This window comes from Leucopleurus acutus (genome assembly GCF_964270905.1).
Source record: "Leucopleurus acutus genome assembly, chromosome: 2".
Classification (NCBI taxonomy): Eukaryota; Metazoa; Chordata; class Mammalia; order Artiodactyla; family Delphinidae; genus Leucopleurus; species Leucopleurus acutus.
In genome coordinates, this window is record NC_139143.1 from 137,587,840 (window position 1) to 137,603,500 (window position 15,661).

Below are 15,661 nucleotides of genomic sequence, written 5' to 3' on the forward strand. Positions count from 1 at the left end.
CAATCTCTTACTCAGCTTCTAGTCACCACCTCCTCCCCTACCCCAGCATCTAGTAGCTCTGCTGCTAACAGAATAGTCTTTCTGAAACACAAATACATCCGATTATGTTATTCCCCTTTTTAACTCTTCGGTGGTCCCTATAGCCAAAAATTTCCAGTTCCACCATCTCTGCATAGAATCAAAGTCCATCACCCCAGGATTTCCCCTGTCTCTCTGTTTGCAGGCCCAGGAAAACACTAGGCTAAGTCATTCCTCTCTTACCCAGTTCACATTGCGCCTCTGCTGAAAAAATCCTTCTTCCCAACCCCCATTAGTCAACCTGCAGGACATCTCTCTATTCATCTCTTTTTCCATAAAGTTGTTCCACTCCTGCCTCCCACCAATAGAACCGACAACTTTCTCCTTTGTGTCTTCAGTGTACCACATGTATATGATTTTATTATACTGTCAATTTTTTACACACCTGACTCCCCTACTGTAATATAAGTCCCGTAAGAATACAGAAAGTGTCTTGTCATTTTATCAACAGCACCTGATAGTGCCTGACACACAGTAGGAGCTTTATTCATTACTGCCTGATAAACACATGCCTTCCACGGGCCATTATAGCCTTTCTCTTGACAAAAGTTTTCAGTTCAGTCTCTTGGTTCCCTCCAGCCCCATGAGAACATAGGTCCTGATTTTTTTAAATGGAAGGCATTCTAGAAAGATATGATCTACTCTACAGTCAACTTTTCAGAACACCTCCAAAGTGAAGAATAAACGTTGAATAGTATAGTTCACAAAGAATGGACCATAGAACAAATCCCAGAGGTTACAGGTAGGGTAGGAGATTCTATGGTCATATACATTCAGAACGCCTCGTGACATTTCCTTCTATGAACAGTTAAATCACATTTATCATATTAAAGGTTCATTAAAGTCCTAAGAAATTGGTTAACTTTGGATAGGCAAGTGAACCTTCCTTTGCTTCTGTTTTCTCATCAATAAATGGAAATAACAGTCTGTACCTTGATATGGTTATTGTAGGAATTGAATGAGATAATAAATATCAAATGTTCAGAACAATACTTGGCATACAGTAAGTGCTCAGTAAATTCAAGCAACATTTAACATTTAAATTGACATTTTCTTTTTCCTTTCTTTCTTTTTTTTTTTTTTTTTTTTGGCGGTACGCGGGCCTCTCAGTCTTGTGGCCTCTCCCGTTGCAGAGCACAGGCTCCGGACGCGCAGGCTCAGCGGCCATGGCTCACAGGCCCAGCCGCCCCGCGGCATGTGGGATCTTCCCGGCAGGGCACGAACCCGTGTCCCCTGCATCGGCAGGCAGACTCTCAACCACTGCGCCACCAGGGAAGCCCTAAATTGACATTTTCTAAACACATTTAACTACAAAGTCTGTTTTTTTTGTCTAGCCATTACTAACACTGCACACTATACACTTTGAGAAACACCCATATAGAATAAATACTCTACCACAAGTTGGTCATTATGGAGATTTACGGCTCCAGACTTTAGGAGAAATATAGGCAATGTGATAGTTAAAATGTAGGACAATTCACTCTGGCTTCTCTGTGGCTGGCAAACATCAAAGTTTCAGCTGTCGCAACTTGCTGAGATAGGAAAAAGTGCATTGTGTGAACTGAAGGAAAACTACTGTGCAATGGAAAGAAGTTTCTTATATATAAATCTCACTACCCTTTCTGTACCTAGAAAGCAGTATATTCATCAAGTTCTTATTTTCATTGCCAAGGAATCCTGCTATTAAAGAGTAAGACAAATCATCCATCCAGTCCATTTTTTCCCTTTAATAAATGAAAAGATTTATACTGGTAACACTTAAAAGTAGATGATTCTTAATTCCAGCTTCCTCGAGTACAAAACTGTGAGGTATTGTGTGTGTGAGCATCTGTATGCATCTTCCTGGGTTAAGTACCATAGGAGTGACTGAGTTTTTTTTAATCATTTTTATAAAATTGAAGTATAGTTAATTTACAATGTTGTGTTAGTTTCAAGTATACAGCAAAGTGATTCAGTTATATGTATAATTGAATATATATACTTTTTCATATTCTTTTCCATTATAGGTTAATACAAGATATTGAATATAGTTCTCTGTGCTATAGAGTAGGTCCACGTTGTTTACGTATTTTACATATAGTAGTGTGTATATGTTAATCCCAAACTCCTAATTTATCTCCTCCCCACTGCTATCCCCTTTGGTAACCATAAGTTTGTTTTCTATGTCTGTGGGTCTATTTCTGTTTTGTAAGTAAGTTGATTTTGGATCATTTTTTTAGTCCTACATATAAGTGGTATCACATGATATTTGTCTGAGTTTTTTTTTAAAAATCAGGCCTATGTATCATTTAAATATTAAAAATCAAACAATAGGAATGGGTATATACAGTGAAAGGTAAATCTCTCTCCCAACCCTAATCTTTACCCAGAGCCAACCACTAGTATCAGTTTTTTATAACCTTCCAAAGACAGCTTATGTATGTGTTTGTAAGTATACATAGTAATATTATACTGTCACTCCATTTCTATGGAGATAATAGTATATGATATTAACTATACTGCAACTAGCTTTTTTCACTCAGCAGTTTACCTTAGAGCTCTATCCATATCAACACAGAGGTACAGATTATTTGGTTAATGGACATACCAAAATTTAAGGCAACCCTATGATAGATAGATAGGTTGTTACCAGTGTCTTGCTATTTACAAATAACACTGAAAACAAACATCCTTTAACATACATCTTTAGGCAAGAAATCAAGCAGGGAATTGCTGAATCAAAAAATATAAAGACTGCTAAACTGCCCTCCAAAGGTTGCCCATTTTATCCTCTCAAGAATACTTACTTCCTATATTCTTATGGTTTTCAGATTTTCTATCTTTTTTAATCTGACAGGTAAAAAATGATAACTAATGTTTTTAATTTATGTGGCCTATTTTGAATGAAAGAACCTCTGATTTAAGATGAGTCATACTTATGACAACTTAGTCATGGAAACAAAGGCACGATCAAAACTGGAACAATAACAGGAATTCAGTGAAGGTTTGCTTCAAGCTGACGGCTCTAGGGATGGTGGTCTGCAGACAGAGGAATTAAAAGGTTTCACCACGTGAGGTTTCTATCACGTTGCCAAACTGGAATATGTCTAAATAGATGACTGAACGTTTAGGGGAAAAGGGCATTTTGCAACCTGTAAGAAATACGGGAGTGTGCAAGGAGACAATGACCCACTATTGGCAGAGGTCCAGCGGACCCACACGTTCAACTCACCATCCAGTAGCCAGTGCTGGCCGCGCCTGTTCTCCAGCTCTGACAGCATGAGGCGTGTGATCACGTGATCTGGAACCAAAAGACTTTTCTCTATGTACTGCTTTGCCATATCACCAACTTCTATTAAAGACAGGAAAAAGACACTCTCAAAAAAGAAGCTTCAAAAAAAAAAACTTACAAACTCTTTTCTGACAGTTTTGCCTTCTTTCTCATTCCTCCCTGATGGCACGGGGAAGCTGAGAGGCACAACCACTCCTTAGAGACCAAAGGAAAAATTTTCCACTGCTCTTCTAGAAAGAATGCTGGATGACACAAACATCAACCGGTTTATTTCTTTTCATGAGCCTCAGGATAAGCAGATGGCACCTTGCTGACGCAGTTGTAGAAGCAACGCAGTGTTATTAGTGGAATGCCAAGTTCATAAAAAGATGTGAATTTTAAAATTTTTTTCAAAGAAAAAAATGCTCATATCATAATTTAAAATAACAATTTCTTATATGTGGAAATTGTAAGTTGGGTTCAGGAGAACAAATTAGCAGTTTAAATCTGCTAAATTTCTAGGAACTGAATTTCTTTTTTTAACCAAGATGAAGTCCTCTGCTCTCCAGGGATCTGATAATGAACCATTAAGAAACACATTCTTGACAGGCCAATTAAGTTCTTATAAAAACATATAGCAGAATTATATTACTAGGTAAAAAAGCTCAAGAATCATTTAGCCTCCACCTTCACCTAGAATTTAAGGCAGAGCCCTTCCTTCCCCAGACTGAGCCTATACTCCCAACTCTGACTTCAACACTGAAACGTGGGCGGTGAAGAGTTCCCATCACTGGACAAGGATCTCAAAATTAGGCCCAATGATGTGGATTCGGTAACGTGCAAGAAACAGAACATATATGTGGCTAAACATGAATGTGAACAAAACACATTCATTCAACAAGGATTTGATGACTGCATACGATTTAACAGGTAATATTCGACAAATGTAACAGTGACTAAAAGTTGCAGTTACTGATCTCTAAGCAGTATTACTTTACTTAAGCGCAACAATAACAATCTTAACTGAGAGTACATATTATCCCAGGCACTTATACATGTTATTTCATTGATTCCTAAGATCCTCAACTTTAGACAGGAGGTAATACCCATATTTTTTAATGACAGCTTTACTGAGATATAATTCACACACCACAACATTCATCATCTTAAAGTGTACAATTCAGTGGTTTTTTTAATTCTTCCTCAGTGTTGTGTAACCATCACCACTACCTAATTTCAGAACATTTATAAGACCCCAGAAAGAAACCTTGTACCTATTAGCAGTCATTCCCCGTTTCCTCCTCCCTCTAGGCCCTGGCTTCTACTAATCCACTTTGTGTCTATAGATTTGCCTACTCTGCACATTTCACATAAATGGAAGCACACTATGTGGTTTTTTGTGTCTGGTTCCTTTACTTAGCATAATGTTTTCAAGATGCATCCATGTTGTACCACCTACAGTACTTCATTCATTTTCATGGCTTAATATTATGATTCTATTGTATGGACATATCATATTTCTTTTCACTCTTTGGATATTCTGAATAATGCTGCAGTGTACAAGTTTTTGTGTGAATGCATGCTTTCAGTTCTCTTCAGTAATACCTGTAAGGTATATATGTTTTATATCTGAAAAATCACCGTCAGACAGAATGCTCAGAGTAACTGACAAGCTTGGTGTTTGCTCTGCAATGGTCAGGCCAGCCCCAGATCCCTGTTTTTAGTCTCATCCACCAAACTTTAAGGTACATATAAAGAACAAATACACATCTTCCAAGGTGAGAGACCAAGACGTGAACTGCCTCCAAATATCCCATGAGGAAACAGTAATGAGTAGGAATTGTCTTGTTTGGAAAAGAGAAGAGCCAGAGAAGGTCATGACAATTTACCCATAACCTGATACTTGGCACATGGAAAAGGCATTAATTTATTTAATCCTCAGGGCTTAGAATTAGGACTAGTAGTAGGAATTATAAATGGACAGGAAAAGTTGCCTAAGGAAATGTTTGAATGGAGACTGCCCAGGAAGGGATATTATAGAGAGATTTTGAAAACTGGATTGGGGATTGGGCTTAATTCATGTTTTAGGTCCCTTCAGATGGAGGATTTATGGTATTAGGATATATCTGAATTCAGTAATTTAATGGAGAACAGTATCAAAAATGATACGTCTAAGGCCTCTGATTATCTCCTGACTCTCCTAAATGGCTTCCACTGACACCTCTGACACGTATCCGGTCCAAACTCAACATTCCCCTCCCACTCTGCTCTTAACCTAATGTTTCCTGCCTCCTCAGTAATGGAGTCCCCCATTATCCGCAGTTTTCTTGGATTCACTTACCCAAGGTCAACCACGGTCTGAAAATATTAAATGGAAAATTCCAGAAATAAGCAACTCGTAAGTTTTAAATCGGGTGCTGTTCTGAGCAGCATGATGAAATCTCTTGCCGTCCTACTCCATCCAGCCTGGGATGTGAATCATCCCTTGGTCCAGAGTATCCCACCTGTTAGTCACTTAGTAGCCATCTTGGTTATCAGATCAACTGTCTCAGTACCTTCAAGTGACCATATTTTACATAATAATGACACAAAGTGCAAGAGTAGTGATGTTGGCCATTTGGGTGTGCTAAAGAGAAGCTGTAAAGTGCTTCTTTTAAGTGAAAAGGTAAAAGTTCGACTTAAGGAGGAACGAAAAACATTGTATGCTGAGGCTGCTAAGGTATATGGTAAGAACAAATCTATCCGTGAAATTGCGAAGAAGGAAAAAGAAATTCATGCCAGTTTTGCTGCTGAACCTCAAACTGCAAAAGTTATGAACACAGTGCATGATAAGGGCTTAGTTAAGATGAAAAATGCATTAAATTTGTACAATAAGATACTCTGAGACCACATTCACGTAACTTTTAGTACAGTACATTGTTATAATTGTTCTATTTTATTTTTTATTTATTTATTTTTTTAACATCTTTATTGGGGTATAATTGCTTTACAATGGTGGGTTAGCTTCTGCTTTATAACAAAGTGAATCAGTTATACATATACATATGTTCCCATATCTTTTCCCTCTTGCGTCTCCCTCCCTCCCACTCTCCCTATCCCACCCCCCCAGGTGGTCACAAAGCACCGAGCTGATCTCCCTGTGCTATGCGGCTGCTTCCCACTAGCTATCTACCTTACGTTTGGTAGTGTATATATGTCCATGCCTCTCTCTCGCTTTGTCACAGCTCACCCTTCCCCCTCCCCATATCCTCAAGTCCGTTCTCTAGTAGGTCTGTGTCTTTATTCCTGTCTTACCCCTAGGTTCTTCGTGACATTTTTTTTTCTTAAGTTCCATATATATGTCTTAGCATACGGTATTTGTCTTTCTCTTTCTGACTTACTTCACTCTGTATGACAGACTCTAGGTCTATCCACCTCATTACAAATAGCTCAATTTCATTTCTTTTTATGGCTGAGTAATATTTCATTGTATATATGTGCCACATCTTCTTTATCCATTCATCCGATGATGGGCACTTAGGTTGTTTCCATCTCTGGGCTATTGTAAATAGAGCTGCAATGAACATTCTGGTAATTTGTTCTATTTTATTAATTATTGTTGTTAATCTCTTACTTTACCTAATTTATAAATTACTTTACCATAAAATCACTTTATCAAAATTACTTTATCCTAGGTATGTATGTATAGAGAAAAAGCATACTATATATATATGTATATATATAGGGTTCAGTACTCTCTGTAGTTTCAGGCATCAACTGGGGGCCTTGGAACCTATTCCCCATGAATAAGGGGATGTCACCTAAGGTTAAGCACAGTTGTCTTGATTTTCCCCATTCTTTTACATCTAACTGAACATGAAGATTTTGAAATTCTACTTCCACAGTGTCTCTCATATCCAAGACAACTGATCAAAACATAATAGTGCAACAGTAACAATTGGTCAACACATTTGAGCAAGCTGTGGGGATGCTGCAGAACAGGCTATGTCGTTGTGAGGAGAGAGAAGGGCAGCGATGGCCCTGGACCACCCTGGCAGTTAACAGGAGCGCACGGCTTCTCAGAAAGCTGAGCAAAGGAAGGCAGCAGCTAGATACACTCCAAAACCTAATTTAGAAATCTTTATATAGTGAAGAGGAGACAATTGGTCAGAGAACCAACAGACTGATAAACGATCTCATAGCTAAGATCAAAGTGGGTCCTTTACCCATACCAATCATTGACCATCTACAAAATCAAAAGATTGCTTCTGGGGTCTTCCACATATCAGCCAACCAAAAGAATAAATAATTAGACTACCTAAACAGCCAATTCTCAATTCTTAGCTTACCTGGCTTGTCAGTAGCATGCGAGATGGCTCCTTTGCAATAAGTACAGCAGCTAGAGTGATCCTTTTAAAATGCAAGCCCATCATAACCCTCCAATGACTTCCCATCTCATTGAAAGTATAAGCCAAGTCCTCACCTTGGTCTCCAAGGCCCTGTGTGATTAGGCCCTAGTTCTCTGACCCCATCTCCTACTTCTCTCCTCATTGCCCATCCTATTCCAGACACAACAGCCTCCTTGCACTTTCCTGAAGATCATAAGCACATGCCCTCGCCAGGTCCTTTGCATTTGTTCTTTCCTCTGCGGGGAACACTCTGTCCTCCAGAATTTCACATGGGTCAAGCCCTCATTGCATCCAGATCTCTGATTAAGTATCACCTCAAAATGGGCTTCTCGGGGCTTCCCTGGTGGCACAGTGGTTAAGAGTCTGCCTGCTGATGCAGGGGACACAGGTTCGTGCCCCGTTCCGGGAGGATCTCACATGCCGCGGAGCGGCTGGGCCCGTGAGCCATGGCCGCTGAGCCTGCACGTCCGGAGCCTGTGCTCTGCAACGGGAGAGGCCACAACAGTGAGAGGCCCGCGTACAGCGAAAAAAAAAAAAAAAAAAGGGCTTCCCACCCTATCTCAGCAGCACAAGCACAAACACACACCCCTATCACCCTCTACTCTCTTATCCTACTGTGCATTATTTTCTAGAACTACAGACTTTACATATTGTATATTGATGTATTTGTGAATTCACTTTCTGTCCTCCCCCACCAGAATATTGCTATTAGTTCATTGAAAAAATAATACTACTTTTCTCACTGCCATATCCTCAGTGCTTAGAATATAATCTGGCATGTATAGATAACTCCATAAAATTTTGTTGCATGAATGAATGAATACACTGAAGATTACAGAGAATTCTTTTCCCCTGGCAAAAATCAATGTGATCTTCCTATACAGTTATTACAGAACCATTTCCCCAAGATCATAGATAGCTCAACTTTGCCAGGTATCAACCTTTTCAAGGGAAATATAGATGAAATGTGATCAGTACTAACTAGGTGAGACAGCCATGTAGGGTTTCATAGCTCAGTCTTACTTCCTCAGCCTTTCAAACTATGAATAGCAATGAATGAGGTCGGGGAGGGAAAACTGGGGAGAAGGAAACACCAGCACCCAACGTTGCAGAGGCATGGGGCTGCTTGGCATACTTGGAGGAACTTCAGTTAGTGACATCTGACAAAACCACACCATGAGAGAGAGCTAGACAGGTAGGTTAAGGAGTCTGGGCTTCGAGGGACTAAAGGAAAAATGGGTAGTTCCAGAAATGCCATTCCCACAGCTAAAGCCAACTATTTAATTTGCAGGGCCCAGCGCAAAATGAAAATATGGAGCCTCCTTGTTCAAAAACTAAAAATTTCTAGATGGCAACAGCAGAGCATTACACTAAGCGCAGGGCCTTGTGTGACTACACAAACCAATGCCCACGGCGATGTGAAATTTGGACAGGGTTGGCATGGTGAAAGCCAAGGAGTCTGTGACAATAATCCAAGCACAAACAGGCCTGGTCCAAAGCAGAGGCAACATCAGAAGACCTTCTGGCCCTTGAGAGTACCTTGAGCTAACCCAACGGAGACTGTGCAACTCCAAGTTCAAAATAACCCTGTGGAAGACTTCCAGAACCATCTTAATCCAATTTACTAGTGAAGAGAAAGACCTAAGCAGCATCCTTTCCCATTTTTGGCAGCCTGGGCTCTTCTCTGGAGCAGGACAGACAGCATGCCCTCTAATCTGATACAAAATCAAACTTGTTCCATGTCTCTCTCTCCACACCCCACACCCCCTAAAAACCAGGAAAAGCCAACAGCTGCCAGAGCAAAGTGGCCTTAACATATCTACACCTGAATGAAGACTTCCCTACAGCAGCAATCTGAAATAAAACACTAGTTAGAAGACAAGCCCATTCCAGGAGACAGGACCTTCATCTGCCCTTGTCAGTTTGCTTGGAGGAGAAAGCAGTATCATTAAACGCTAATGCCAGCATGTTTGGATAAAACACTTACCTGCTCCAATTCCTCAAGCAGTATTCCAAAGAAAGGCTGTACCTACACATACGTTGTCTTACACTACTTTTGCATCCTTAGTGTGTACACGTATGTGCACGCACACACACACTCACTAAAATAATAAACCATAAACCACCAGGAAGCTTTCAAAAATAAACTTAATAAATTAAGAGTAACTCAAATAAAGGCCAACAGCTTTGCATATCTTAAGTGTCACAACAACTAAAAAATAAAAAAACTAATCATGTGTTTATGAGATTGACCAGAACACCAGAGATTAAGGCCACATTTGGAAAAACTTTCTTCAGAAATGGAAAGTGTCAGATGACAAAATGGTGTGTATTATAAAATTATGTATGTATATGTATAGATATATATTACCATTGTTAATGTTAAATGTATTAGAAGAAAATACACCTCTTTTACAATATAAATTTTGTAGCAATGCATCTTAAAAACCTATTCCATTTACTTACTACTAAATATAAATTAAAATAGACATGACCTTGGTTACCTTGAGAAATATATATTTTCAATTTCTAGCCAGATCAGACAACATATAAGTTTTCAGAATTTAACACTACCTATTAAGTTGTATATTTAAAATAACACCAAATAGAAAAATTTAAGACAACACAGAACTTAAGTACCTATTAAATAGGTCATTTCTCCAAAACTCAGGCTTCCAGGCTATGGAAGATATTTTTATTGACCTCAGTTCTTTCACATTAAAGTTGTCCATATTTGCCTTAACAGACTGACATAGATCATTGTATTCTGGGCAGCAAATATGGCAAAACACTGTCCACTGCTAAAAGGGGAAGATTTTGGGCACACGATTTGAATTATCTTGATTAAAAAGAAAACACCGGGACTTCCCTGGTGGTGCAATGGTTAAGAATCCACCTGCCAATGCAGGGGACACGGGTTCGATCCCCGGCCCGGGAAGATCCCACATGCCACAGAGCAACTAAGCCCATGCACCACAACTACTGAGCCTGTGCTCTAGAGCACACAAGCCACAACTACTGAGCCCGCGTGCCACAACTACTGAGCCCACGTGCCACAACTACTGAAGCCCACGTGCCTAGAGCCCGTGCTCCGCAACAAGAGAGGCCACCACAGTGAGAAGCCCATAACGAAGAGTAGCCCCCGCTTGCCGCAACTAGAGAAAGCCTGCACGCAGCAACAAAGACCCAAATATAAGATAAATTTATAAAAAAGAAAGAAAAGAAAAAAAAATACCTTTGTCTAAATAACTAGGAGAGCCACTAAGCAAATAACATTTCTTTAGAAAAACCATGAGAAAACACTCGCAGATAAGTAGGTGGCACAAAATCCATTCTATAGCCGCCCTAAATATTCACAACTGCCAGCTCAAACATTCCAGAGACTGAATGACTTCCAAAAAGAAATAAATGCATAAAGGTCCAATATGTGAAAGGCAGATTACTGAAATGGGGCGGTGGGGGGAGATGGTAAACACTTCACTCAGGGGAAACTGGAGAATATGGGATGTGGTTGGTTTTATGGTTTAAATACTCTCTGAATCCACTTAATACTCACTCAGTTGATATTTATTCAGCATCTACCATGGGCCAGGCCCTGTGCCAACCTCAGAGGAGGCCTGTCCCAGAGCTCAGAACCTAAACACGGGGATCAGGTGCCAGCCACAGAAAGCTTTCAATAGCAAAATTTTATGGAATTTTACTCTGTCAGGTAAAAAAATTAAATAGTCGGTAATTATCACATTAAGTTATACAAGCTCTTACGTTGTCAATAAAATTCCGTATAAATATATTTTGAAACAGAAAGAGGCTACTGGTCACAAACTAAATGAGGGTATTTGGTCCAATATTCAACCTGCCAGCTAATTCACCTTTGACTACTGAAGAGTTATCCCTAAAATCCTAGTCCAGAGTTAACAGAAAGTCAACCAGGATCCCTTAATCTCTTGACACTGGAGACAAAAAGATTTGTTTTAACAAAGGTGGAGATTAAGAAAGATAATCAACTTTAGTCAGGTAAAATCCACTACTGGAATGGAAGTCTCTTGAAACCAGACCTCAACTACTATTAATACTTTAAGCAAAGGCAAGTGAGGTCTTTTTATTTGATTTGAATATAGCTGTCTTTTGTCTTTCTTTGTCAAATACTTTTTTCAGTAACTAGCCCAGAAAGTGCCAGCGTAAGGACAACAATGACAAGGGTGTTTTGTGGCATGGGCCTCCAACCAGCTGTGCAATGACTCTGCCAGCACCCTACCAGAGACCTCCCACTTTATCCCTAGTGTATGCGAGTCACTCCAATTACTCAGAGCCACAGGTGAAAACTCTCTTCCCCAGGAACATGCCACTTATCTAACCAAAATTTTCTATGCATCTACTACACGCAAGGCACAAGAGATACAAATATAAGAACACCTCCAAGAATGAGGAGTGGGGACAGACTCATGAACATAATTATTAAAAAGTGTATGCTCGGGCTTCCCTGGTGGCACAGTGGTTGAGAGTCCACCTGCCGATGCAGGGGACACGGATTCGTGCCCCGGTCCGGGAGGCTCCCACATGCCGCGGAGCGGCTGGGCCCGTGAGCCATGGCCGCTAAGCCTGCGCGTCCGGAGCCTGTGCTCCACAACGGGAGAGTCCACAACAGTGAGAGGACCGCGTACCGCGCAAAAAAAAAAAAAAAAAAGTGTATGCTCTGGGACTTCCCTGGTGGTCCAGTGGTAAAGAATCTGCCTTCCAATGCAGGGGATGCAGGTTCGATCCCTGGTCGGGGAACTAAGATCCCACATGACACGGGGCAACTAAGCCCACGCACCACAACTACTGAGCTCGCACGCCTCAACAAGCGAGCCCGCGTGCCACAAACTACAGAGCCCACGTGCCGCAACTAGAGAGAGAACACCCGCATGCCGCAGCTAAAGAGAAGCCCCTGAGCCGCAACGAAGACCCAAAGCAGCCAAAAAAAACTATAATAATAATAAAATAAATAAAATTTAAAAAGAAGGTACCTGAGATAAATTTATAACTTATTTATTGTAAAATAATGCAAAACCTTGAAACTATAAAGACTAATCCTATTTGTTCTTTGTTCCTTTGGACATCATCAGACTAAGATGCCCAACAGGTTCAGGTCACTGACCACATACCTCTCCTGATTTCACATGAACTACACCTGTCTTCAAAACCTTTCCTCTGCCATTCAGTCTCAGGGTAAAAAATTTAGCTCATCATAGGGTCAATTATTATTTGTGTTTTAACCAAAGGAAATTGCAGCAAAAAATTATTTAAATCCGTGATCTATATAATCAATTACTCCCTACCATCAAAAGGATGTTAACAGTAAAAAAATTTCTTTTTCTTTTTAGATTTGAACCCAAATTTATGTAAAGTACAAATGTTTATCTCTTTACCACTAATTCTGAGATTAAAATGAAAGAATTTGTAATGTGATTTCTTTTTTTCTATCGAGATATGACTCACATATAACATTACATTGGTTTCAGGCCTACAACATAATGATTTGATGTTCGCATATATTTTGAAATGATCACCACCATCAGTCTAGTTAACATCTGTCATCATACATAGTTACAAACTTCTTTTTTTCTTTTTTTTCTTTCGGCTGCACCACACAGCATGTGGGATTTTAGTTCCCTGACGAATGGATCGAACCCACACCCCCTGCAGTGGAAGCACGGAGTCTTAACCACTGGATGGCCAGGGAAGTCCCTAAACGTTTTTTCTTATGATGAGAACTTTTAAGATATATTCTCTTAGCAACATTCAAATACGTAATACAGTATTATTAATTATAGCCGCCATGTTACACATGACATCCCAGGACTCTTATAACTGAAGTTTGTACCTTTTGATCCCCCAAAGCCCCCGCCTCTGGCGACCACCAATCTGTTGACCACCAATCTGTTCTCCATATCTATGAGCTCAAGGTTTTTTTGTTTTGTTTTGTGTGTTTTTTAGATTCCACATAAGTGAGATCATACAGTTTATTTACTCGTGATATCTGCATTTTTATCAAGGGACAATACCCTTTCAAAACTACTGTTAACGGCTTCATAATGAGGCAAAGAGCCAATACGCTACAATGAATTACCACCAGGCTGGGAATTTGGAGTCTTGATCTGAAGTTTGCCTCCAAGTCTCTGCCCACAGGACTGAACACATCAATGTCCTTCACTTATCGCGGCCTCAAGTTTCCTCATCTGCGCGAGGGAGGTGGACTCTTCCTCTGCCATCTCAGAGGTGGAATTTCAATTTCCCGTACCCGGCTTTTGGCTTAGAGGGCTGGCTCCTAAGTACGCCTGAAACCACAGCAGGATCCTTTCCACCACCAAGACTCTACCTCTGAGGTAAGGACAGGGACCCCAGAGACTGAGAGTCTCCCTGCCTTCATGGGCAGCTAAGGCGCTGATCATTACGCCCATTCTAGATGTGAGGAGCAGCGTCCGGACCAGAACTCGGGTGTGACAGTCTGCCTGGGAATAAGGGCCAATGCTCTGTTTGGCCTCTTTGCTTTTTTTCCTCTCTAGTCAGACTGGATATTTGCATTCACTTAGTCTAATTTTGTACCCTAGGTCCAGAAATATGTTGGCCGTGGGTGTGTTTCTGTAATAGCCAAGATAAAAATATGCATGGACAGAAACCATGACTCTGGATAGGGTAGGGGCTAGCATTACTGAGAAAGAAGGTGATCCAATATCTAAGCACAAGGAATACCCTTAAGCCTTCTCATCCCACTAGCAGGTCAAATATGTGACCGCCCCCCCCCACACCCACAGATTCAAAGAATCAAATTGTACAGTAACTTCATTTTAAGACTTTAAATAAATCGTGAAAAGAAAAAGATACTGGAATTTCATTAAGCCAAAAAAAATCTGGATGTCCTACGTCGGGAATATTTTCTTGGCCTAGAATAGGAACACATGCATTTATAGACACACGATGAACATCTGGAGAAGGACCACATGCTGCCTTATGTAAGCAGCAAAGGAGAAAAAGAAGTTTGGGGTGAAGGCAACAGAATCTGGGCAAGGGAACAAATGGGGAAAGGCAAGTAATAGTAATCCACAAGGTTTACCAAAATCAAAGATGAGTTTTAGACCCGGAGCATTTAACCGTCTCCTCAATCTCGAGTTCTGCAAGTCTGCCTTGGCATCCACCATACCAGGCACTTTCAGCTCCAAGGAGTGGGATCATACTTCAAATCTTACAAGCTCTCTAGATTTTCTCAACTCCCCTGTGACCTTATCACAACCCAACTACTAGCCCCATTCAGAGGACAGGGAGGAATTGCACTTTTAAAGCAACATAAAAGGAACTCCTTCCCATTGCAGAAGATCCCGGGTGTGGAATCTGGCTGTACCAGGCGTCTTGTCGGCTGCCTCTCTGGGCAGGATCTTGGCTGCAGATCTGTACAAGGGAAGCTGCTGTTTCCTCCAGTGCCATCTGCTCACACAGAATGGATTGCTACTGCTGCCCATGGGGGACTTTTTTTCTCTCTCTCTCTGCCTCCCTCCCTCTTCCCTCCCTTTGTCATAGCTTTCCGGCAATATTCTGGTCAAGCACGACTCCAAGAACACCGAAGAGGTACACGTTCCCCAGCCTCCCGTGGATGGTAGGAGAGAGTCCTGCGAACAAAGGGAAAGAGAAGGAGGGAAACAGCTGCCGCTACCACTCTTTTTGCTGGGGCTCCCAGTGGGGTCACGTGGTCCACTGAGAAGGCCGACATGCAATCATCCTTTAACACCAGCAAGGACAACAACAACAACAACAATAATACCAGAGGGCAGTCATATGAAAAACAGTACGGACGTTCTGCAAACAATCAAAAATAGAACTACCATATGATCCAGCAATTCCACCCTGGGTATTTATCCAAAGAAAATGAAAACACCAACTTGAAGAGACTTATGTAGCCCCATGTTCACTA

General features: G+C 40.8%; 1 protein-coding gene across 1 annotated transcript in view; it reads right to left on the reverse strand.

Moving 5' to 3' along the window:
* The window catches only part of AK4 (adenylate kinase 4), a 72,547-nt gene that overhangs the window by 33,817 nt on the left and 23,069 nt on the right, over positions 1 to 15,661 (reverse strand). The window contains exon 3 of the mRNA XM_082833878.1: positions 3,290 to 3,409. Coding sequence (XP_082690004.1) covers positions 3,290 to 3,409 — 120 coding nt within the window. The remainder of the gene's footprint in view (positions 1 to 3,289; positions 3,410 to 15,661) is intronic.